Here is a 9,670-nt window from a genome sequence, read left to right on the forward strand (position 1 = left end):
ATGATGGCTCTCTTTCTTATGCTCGTCTTCTTCGTCTATACAATGAACATTTCTGTTCATGGCCAACAAGGTATGTATATGAGTACGACCGACCAGCTTTTTTAAGGTTAGTCTTTCTTGTACATCATCATTTTGAAGCCACGATACCTAGAAATGGGTGATAGGATAAAATTAAGTACGAAAACAAATGCGATCGAATTAGCTTCTTCAATCCCTAAAACCCAACTTTTTGTCTATGTACAAACAAATTTTTATTCAAGCACAACTGTCTGCAACTTGTGTTTACTGTTGCAGGCTTCGTGAGCATCGACTGCGGATATGGTGGAGATAGTTATTCTGACAATAAGACCACTGGCTTAACGTACGTTTCTGATGCCAATTTCATAGACATGGGGAAAATCTACAGTGTTTCCAATGTTTATACTAGCAATCAACCTATGCAGACACAATATGTAAGAAGCTTTCCAGATGGAGATAGGAATTGTTACACTTTAGATAACATTAATCAAGGAGCCAAGTATCTTATTAGAGCTTCGTTTTTATATGGCAATTATGATGGCGAAGGTAGTACCAATGGGAATGCGTATATTACATTTGATCTCTACCTAGGGGTTAATTTTTGGCAAGCTGTTTACATTTTTAACTCCAACGAACTCTACGAGGCTGAGATTGTCACAGTTGCTTCAGCTGAATATTTCTCAATTTGTCTACTAAAAACGACGAAATCAGGAGTCCCGTTTATCTCTGCACTTGAATTGAGGCCTATCGAGAGTACTGTTAATGTGTTCGAAGACGTCGACGAATCTGTGTCTCTGGTTTTCTATGAACGCTACAACGTGGGAGGTCAAGTTGGTGATATAGTCAGGTAACCCTAGACCTAGATGTTTAACCAAGAAATGTCATCCTATTTGTTTCGATTACATATTAATGATCAATCTCCATTATTAGGGTTGGCTGCCTCTTGCCATATTTTGATGTTTCTTTGTAAGACAAATAATTCAATAAAAACCAACAAATTATTTCTCGCTCCTAATCTAATTATTTAAATTAAATAAAATTAATTAGTCGTATTTAATTTTTTTATTAATTAGTCGTATTTAATTTCTCTCTTTTAAATAGTCTCTTTTAATTAAAGATAAAAAATAGTAATAAATCGGTAGTAATTCGCACTCCTTCCATGAGCCAGCAAACAAAGAACTCAGTAAGACCCCTACTTTTTTATGAAATATTTATAAAAGAACATCCTATCCTATAGTCAAATTTATTTAGTAAAACTAAAACGTATAAAGTCCTTTTTTTTATTTGCTTTTCAAATATATAATTAATGTTTGGCTTACTTTATAAATATGAAAACAAATCAAATTAAAATACAACTCTAGGTAGAATAGAGGTGAATTATCTTATATACCCCTTTAATTTATCAATGGATAAAATTTTCTTAATAAATAATTAGTTTGTATCGAATGAATCTTTGCTCTCTTTTAAAACCTTTTGATTATTCTTATTAATTATTATGTCACAAAATTAATATGTGGAAACCAGATAGATAACGTGATATATATATATATATAATTGTATATAATCTCAGGAAACTAAGTGCAATCCTTGTTGCAGGTATCCCGACGATACGTACGACAGGACATGGAAAACCTGCTTTAGTACCCGTTCCTGTAATGGAACGCTTATGAACACGGCTTCCCTTGTCGAGCAGAGTAATGGAGACCCCTACGATGTGGCAATAAAAGTAATGCAGAGTGCTGTTGACACACCATGGTATTACCTGGATGAGAACAGGGCAATAATTAGTGATCCCACCTACTACATTTATATCCACTTTGCGGAGTTGGAACATCTTAATAGAAGTGAGAGCAGGTCATTCATGGTCACATTGAATGGAGAATCCCAAGGCTACAGTGTCAGCCCTGCATACCTCTTGGCAACTCACCTAGTCTTCAACTACGCCGCCACAACGAGCGAAACCGTTTACTTTCTCTTGACTCCTTTAAATGGCTCCACCCTCCCTCCAATCTTGAATGCTGTAGAGGCTTATGTTGCCATTAAACTCCCCGATTCAGCCACGGATCAAGTAGATGGTATATACGTATGATTTGTTAATTTCATTTTCTTACATCTTTATTTATCTTGAATGCACACGCTACTAACAAATACTCTTCTGCAATAATTAGTTGACGCTATGATGGGGATCAAGAAACTATATCAGATGAAACAATGGCAAGGAGATCCATGTGGACCTCCCAACTTTAAATGGGTCGGCATAAATTGTACAGCCTCTAATCCTCCAAAAATCGCCTCTCTGTAGGTACCCCAAACTCATATATTTACTTAATTTTATGGTGCAAATCCTAAGACATATATGATATTGGATGATACTCCATGTTATGCAATATAAATTTTGATTTATACAAGTCGTTTATACTAACTATATAACCTTTGTACCATGCAGAAACCTAAGTTCGCATGCATTGACCGGTGAAATACCCAATGCTCTCGTGAATCTCACTGCCATCCAAGAATTGTATGCCTTGAAACGACCCAATACAGTGTGAAAAATACGTTAATGAAACTGCTGTATTGCTACTAAGCTGAATAACTAAATCACGAGACTTTCAGACACACTAAGATGCTGAAACTAATTTACCTAATATACTGTTCTTGCTACTATTTTATTTTCTTTGGATCGAGAGGTTTTTCTGTTAGCAGAGGTTAACTAAGCATCATTAATGAATTTCGTAAACCTTTGTTTCAGGGACTTGTCTAACAACAGATTAACGGGCTCTATACCAGGATTTCTAGCAAACATGTCATCCCTCGGCTTGCTGTAAGTATTTTGATCAGCTTGCGTTCTTAGTACCTTTTTCTTTTATTTGGGATTTGTTATTAGAGCTTTATTAAGCAATAATGATGGATTTTATGGTCATCTGTTTCAGGGACTTGTCTAACAACAGTTTAACAGGCACTATACCAGAATTTCTAACAAACATGTCATCCCTCCGCTTGCTGTAAGTTATTTGGATCAGCTTGCTTTCTTAGTTCCTTTTTATTTTCATTTGGGTTTTGTTATTAAAGATTCATTAAGCAATAATGATGGATTTAATGGCCCTCTGTTTCAGGGACTTGTCTAACAACAGTTTAACATGCACTATACCAGAATTTCTGGCAAACTTGTCATTCCTCTGCTTGCTGTAGCATCCTATGTGTATTATAACTATGAGTTTTATATATCTATGAGAACTTTACTAAAATTGATTTAAAGAGTAACCAACACCATCACTCTGTTTTACACGTATAATGTATGATATATCATAATAAATAAGGATTTATTAATCAATTTCAAACTCATAGTCCTGCACTATGTGGATCTTGCAGAAATTTGTCATGTAACCAACTAAGCGGACCAATCCCAGCTGCTCTCTTTGAAAGACAAAATTCTGGAGCACTTTCTCTGGGGTTGTTTCTTTCGACCAAGTCTTAACTTGATGTTTCAAATTAATTTTCTTGATTCCTTTATTTTCTCTCAATTACTAGTGCGTTAAATCAAGTGCTGTGTATATTTTGTTAGGTTGGAAAATTACGATCATGGCTGCTACTCTAGTGATCCACGTGTGAGTACTGATAGTAATAGTAAGAAGCTGTGGATTATTTTGGTTGCTTCAATAGTTCCCGGTGTGGTTATACTACTACTCATTGCCATTTGGTTAAGAAGAAGAGCTAGAAGACACCAGCGTGAGTTTCTCCTTCTTCTTCTCGGCCATGTATGTAGATGGGTAACGCTTTTATAATCTCGAAAATTATGGAGTTTGTATCTGTAACTTTTCTTTAAAACATAGAAAATCCGAGCCTTCAATAACATTTTCGTGCATGTTCGGAATGCTTGCGGCTCATCCATGTGTGAGTTTTAGCAGCACCTTATCCTGATCACCGAAGAGGATCGACACATGGAGTAATGCCTAGAGGAGGTACGTCGATGCCATCTGAAATCCGTAGATTCTCGTACTTGGAGGTGAAGGCCATCACAAACAATTTCGAGAGGGTCATTGGGAGAGGTGGATTTGGGATAGTTTACCACGGTGTCTTGGAGGACAACACCACAGAGGTAGCAGTCAAGCTTCGCTCTGATGCATCTGCACAAGGGACCAAGGAGTTCAATGCAGAGGTATTCAAGTTTTAATGATATGAAAAATATGAGTTGGCATAAACTTGAGGATCTCCTGCTCCGATACTATACTTGTAACTCAGTAATCACTATTTCCTTTAAAAACATTTTTGGGGTTAGTTAGAAAAATCCCATGCTTATCACGTCCTAAACTATGTGCGTTTATCGTAGGCCAATCTCTCGTCTAAGGCTCAGCATAAGAACCTGGTGTCCTTGGTTGGCTACTGTGCGGAGGACGACCACCTGGCCTTGCTCTATCCTTACATGGCCAAGGGAAGTCTTAAGGACCATCTCTTTGGTAAGTAACAATCTTGCCTTTGCATTAGCTAACAAAAAGTACGTTTCTCTCATTATTTAAAGGCCTCTTAGCGAAGGTTATTAGAAGCAAAAGAAAGAACCGTGGAACTGCCTAATAAGCGATCCATTTTGTCAAATATTGTTCATCTTGAGTAATTGGAACAGATGGCCGTGAGAAGGTGTTAAGTTGGGCACAGCGGCTCCAAATCGCAGCTGATGCAGCACAAGGTTCTGACTTAATTAATTTGTTTGGCACAACTTTACACTTGATTTAACTAATCAGGAGACTAATCAATCCTCATGATAACTAAAAACAGGGCTAGAATTTTTGCACACGGGATGCGCAATTCCGATAATTCACAGAGATGTGAAGACCCACAATATCCTCTTGACCGAGAGTTTTGAGGCTAAGATCGCAGACTTTGGTATGTCAAAGCCTTTCCCAATCGCTAACACCCAGAGTTTTATCACGGCCTCAAGAGTTGTTGGCACCGATGGTTTTCTGGATCCGGAGTAAGGCTGCTGAATAACTAATCTACACACTTTGTCCATCCTTCCAATTTTCAGTTAGATGTTATAGACAGTATAAAACCTCGTTTTGTCTTAGATATATTAATTCTGCAATGGTGATGCATGAACATATAACATGCGGTCTTAATTTCAGGTACTTGGGCAGTGGGCAGCTCCATGAGAAGAGTGATGTGTACAGCTTTGGGATTGTCCTCCTGGAATTGATCACAGGAGTGCCGGCAGTGGAAAGATTGGGAAGAGGTCATATAGTGGAGTGGGTGGGCATGGAGCTCGACAAGCACGAAATTGCAGGCATTGTGGATGCCAAGCTACAAGGAGAATATGAGCCCAAATCGATGCGGAATGTTTTGAAGCTCGCAATGAGGTGCACGATGAAATCGACAAGTGAGAGGCCAGCCATGCGTGAAGTGGTAGCGCAGCTAAAGAAGAGTTTGGAACTAGAGGTTGCAAGAGGAGTTGGCAGCAATGTGTCCATGGAAGTCTCCGAAACGAGTCAGAGTGATTCAATTGAATTAATGCATGTTCAAATGGCCAACATGAGTTCACTAACTACAAGGTAGATTTTTGTAGATCTTATATGCATGGTGTGCTACTTCATGATGTATTGGCGTACATTCAAGTGGGTTACGGAGTGATTTTTTTTTCCTTTTCTCATAGAGTGATTTCTGGTTTATGTTATCTCTTCTTCAATACCCTCTATATCTATCTATTTATCTATCTTTCTAAGGTAGAGAAAAATAAGAATACTGAAAATGCGTGCTCGACGTCAGCAACCTTAATAGAGCATATCAGGCTTTTGATTGGGATAGACATTTTTTTCACATCTTAAACTGTCATGTTGTGTCGCGCACAATTTTACAATTCATTTATGCATGTAGAAAAGTGCTTATTATCTATAAGCAAAATTTTAAATTTTTACTAGATAAAGAACACTATTAATGAGGCCGAGACTTTTTAAAAATTAAAAAATGAGAATAAAACATGCATAAACAATACAACTTTAAGGTGAAAAAACCTTTGTCAACGACGGGTAAAAAAAATCATATACCCCCTTCTATAAGGTAAAACTTTATTTATTCTATGAATTTAGCGGTTACAAGAATATTTACAAATTGATTGCTATTACTTAAAATCATCACAACAATATTTTACTTGACTCCCCTTAATACAACCATCTCTTGTGTCTGGTTCTCAATCTTATTAAGTCTTAAGGTTATAACTCGGCCCTGATGACTCTTGGGGCAATCTCAAGTACCTTATTTAGTCTTAGACTAAACAAGTGTGAGATAAATCCAATACCTTCAAGCTTATTATAGCCTCCAAATATAACCGTCACATTTTTAAGTTCTCCTTTTATATTCCTCCATAAAGATAGCCTCAAGAAAGACCTAATTTGGTCTAATAATAACCATAATAAAATCATTCAAATTAGATCTGAACCGTTCAAATGGATTGAAGTTTTACTTTATTGCATTCTAAAATCTCATTCAAATGGGTTTCCAACATTTAAAGTCTTCGGCTAAAAAATCTCATTCGAACACATTTTGCACATTGAATAGCCATTTCTCTCTTGCCGTGCATATCACATTTGAGTGAAAACAGCATTCCAGAAAATTATTCCAACGGATTTCTAATTCTTATAAAAATATGGTTTGCGGGAATGAACATATTGATCTCGTTCAAACAAAAAAAAAAAATTTGTCTCTAAAATATGTTTTTGGTTTTTACGAACAAATCTAACAAGTTACAACTCCATAAAGTTTTTATTTTGTCACAAATTAACTAATTACAAGTGCCAGCATAAGCATCTACAGGCTAATGAATGAAATGATGGACATCTTTTAAGTGTGCGTATATTGTATCATTGCTAGGATGCGAACTTCCATTTGATATATTCTTTTGATGGCCCTGCTCAATTCATAGTTGACTTGCATTATATAACTTAACACATATACTTTTCAGAGTTGAATTGAGTTGATTTGCGTTATATACTTGCATGTATACTTTCAAGAGTATTCATGGGGACGGTGAGTGAATTCTGCATAAAGCATGTGAATTGTCCTGTGATCATCATCAAAAAGAAGGCTGATGAAGCTCCACAGCATCCCGTTGACGATTGATTACTCTACCATAGCGAAGACCTAACATGGATGAGTTGTGTGTTGTATCAAATGATCAAATGTGGTCTCGTATTTTCTATGATGTACTTGTATATATATATATATATATATATATATATATATGATACCTTTTAAAATCTTAACCTTCTTTTTTCACATAGATACTCTTTGAAGCTAACTAATATATATATGGAATCAGAGCCATTCCTCTGTTCCATGCCTTATCGTTTCTCTTTGGGAAAATAAGAGACGAGACTAGCAATACCATTAGCAAGAGCAAAGCACTAGCATAGATGATGGCTATTTTTTGTAAGAGGATGGACAGATTTGTAGGATCCGGTGCAAGGAGGTGTTTAAGAGATTGCCTTCCTATCGGCCAAGGATGAAGACATCTGCTAACCTTTGGCAGCTTGTGGTTCGCTATGAATGCTGCCAATCATAGACTGCAATGTTCTCAGAATGTATGAAATTCCTATAGTTGGGGATGCAGAAGAAGCAAAAGGGAAGGAAATATTAAACGTCGCACAGCGAGTAGAATGGAGTTAATATTATTCACTCAGGAAATTCAGCAGTGTAGCTAATTCTAGCTAGCTTCGTTGTTTTCACTCATTAGAGTACACTTTGAATCAAGGAAACGGTAGTGCCTCCCAAGATGTAGGTGGAGAAGGAGAAGGTGCTAATAAAATCGGCTCTGGCACGATAAAATACAAGCGAAGGTGCTTTCGTGATTGAATTGTAGGTCTGGTGCATGATCAGTGCCGGATTATCCACTAGTTTCGGTCCCCTAGCGACCGCTGGTTACCTGAGAATATCCCATGCTTCTCACATCCTATGCATTTGCCAACTCTTTGCATAGTGGACTTTGTGGGAGAAGAACCGATGGCCTTGAAAAAATGTCTGTTTACTGTCTTGCTTACATGTTTGAGGAACATAAGAACCTTTTTTATTTATTAAATAGGCAAACTTTCAGGATAGTTCAACACATGAGTCTCCGTTCACTTCAGAAATAATAGAAAATCTTATTAGAGAATATGATCCCTTATTTTAGAATAACAGTTAAATATTAGAATAGTCATATTTCAAAATATAAATATTATTTATTAAAATTATATTGTATATACATACTAACTCCGATGCTAATTTATACTTAATTTATCTACAACTTCTCTTAAATATCTTATTATAATTTATCATCCATCTCTTATCTCTTTCAAATATTTTTCATTTTTTCATTACTCTTCTCTTATGTCTCTCTCAAACATATCATAATTTATCACTCACCTCTACTCTCTCTCCTCTCTTATCATATTTTTTTTATTTTACACTAAATAAATAAAATTCAACTTAAACAACATAAATGGCAATAATTTATATTTCATATAAATAAACACATTTTAAAAAGTATTATTATTATTAAATATTATTTTAATTATATATATATTTATTCAAGTATAAATATGAAAATTATAAAATTCTTAATAATATAGTATTTAATTGATATAATTTTTTTTTAAACTATGTTATTATTAAAATAATTTTTGTATGTACTAATAACATCAAAAAATAATATTAATAAAATAATATTTTATCAAATTAAATATTTATTCATAGATAAAATAATATATTTACTATTTAAGTAAACTATGTTGACCTAATTAAATATTTATTTAAAGAATAAAATAAAATAATATTATTAATAATCTCATGTTTTAAGCTAAAATAATATTTACCATGTAGAATAAAATTTAATCTTTTTGACTATAAAATATAATAATATTTAGAAAATATTTATGTGGTATGAAAAATATCATAGCATTGCATAAGTAGATTCCTACATGTGTATTGTATACCTACCGACCTAGCTGTGTATACTGAGCTAACTATATTGCATACTTAAATATAGATTGCATAAATACCGCCCTACATGTGTATTGCATATCTATCAGCCTAGTTGTGCATGCCGAGCTAACTGCATCATATACATAAATATAACATTGCATAACTATTATCTTATATGTGTATTGCATACCTATCGGCCTAGGTACACATACTGAGTTAACTGCGTTGCATAAGTACTGCCCTACATGTGTAATGCATGCATTGTATACATAGAATATTTTATTTTACTTAATATATATTCTATCAATCTACTTTAAATCAAATCAAAAGGTATTTTAGTAATTTGTTCTTCTTTATCTTCACATCAAACATAATTACTTTTATTTCAAAATACAAGTAAATATAAAAAATAGTTATTCATAAAATAAATCCCTTATTTTGGTAATTAACAAAATTTATTTGCTATTTCTATTTCACCTCTATTCCAAATGTGAACATGATTAGAACCATTTGTAATAACCAAAAATAAAAATAAAGAAAAATGTATAATGACAATAAGTATGATAATGCACTTATCTTTAATCAGTATTAGAAAAAAAAACTAAATCCGTATCTCTTTAGGATTTATCTCCTTATATAGTAATAAAATATATATATATATATATAGAAGAAAAAACCCTAAATTTTAGAGAGAAAGAGAGTGCCGACT

The 9,670-nt window shown here is 34.4% G+C and overlaps 2 protein-coding genes across 2 annotated transcripts; both read left to right on the forward strand.

The window, feature by feature from the left end:
* Window positions 1-3,972, forward strand: LOC140792114 (putative leucine-rich repeat receptor-like protein kinase At2g19210). The gene is made up of 8 exons (XM_073142949.1): window positions 1-70; window positions 295-865; window positions 1,615-2,093; window positions 2,187-2,316; window positions 2,465-2,536; window positions 2,949-3,020; window positions 3,388-3,468; window positions 3,581-3,972. The coding sequence occupies exons 1-8, from the start codon at window positions 1-3 to the stop codon at window positions 3,798-3,800; spliced, it is 1,695 nt and encodes a 564-aa protein (XP_072999050.1). The 3' UTR covers window positions 3,801-3,972.
* A 13-nt stretch (window positions 3,973-3,985) lies between these two features.
* LOC140792119 (probable LRR receptor-like serine/threonine-protein kinase At2g28960) lies at window positions 3,986-5,656 on the forward strand. Its single transcript, XM_073142960.1, has 5 exons — window positions 3,986-4,174; window positions 4,346-4,472; window positions 4,625-4,699; window positions 4,789-4,984; window positions 5,136-5,656. The coding sequence occupies exons 1-5, from the start codon at window positions 3,986-3,988 to the stop codon at window positions 5,560-5,562; spliced, it is 1,014 nt and encodes a 337-aa protein (XP_072999061.1). The 3' UTR covers window positions 5,563-5,656.
* Window positions 5,657-9,670: the final 4,014 nt, after the last annotated feature.

The sequence above is a fragment of the Typha latifolia genome, chromosome 7, assembly GCF_019914945.1.
Source record: "Typha latifolia isolate L0001 chromosome 7, TyphaL0001v2, whole genome shotgun sequence".
NCBI classification, from domain to species: domain Eukaryota; kingdom Viridiplantae; phylum Streptophyta; class Magnoliopsida; order Poales; family Typhaceae; genus Typha; species Typha latifolia.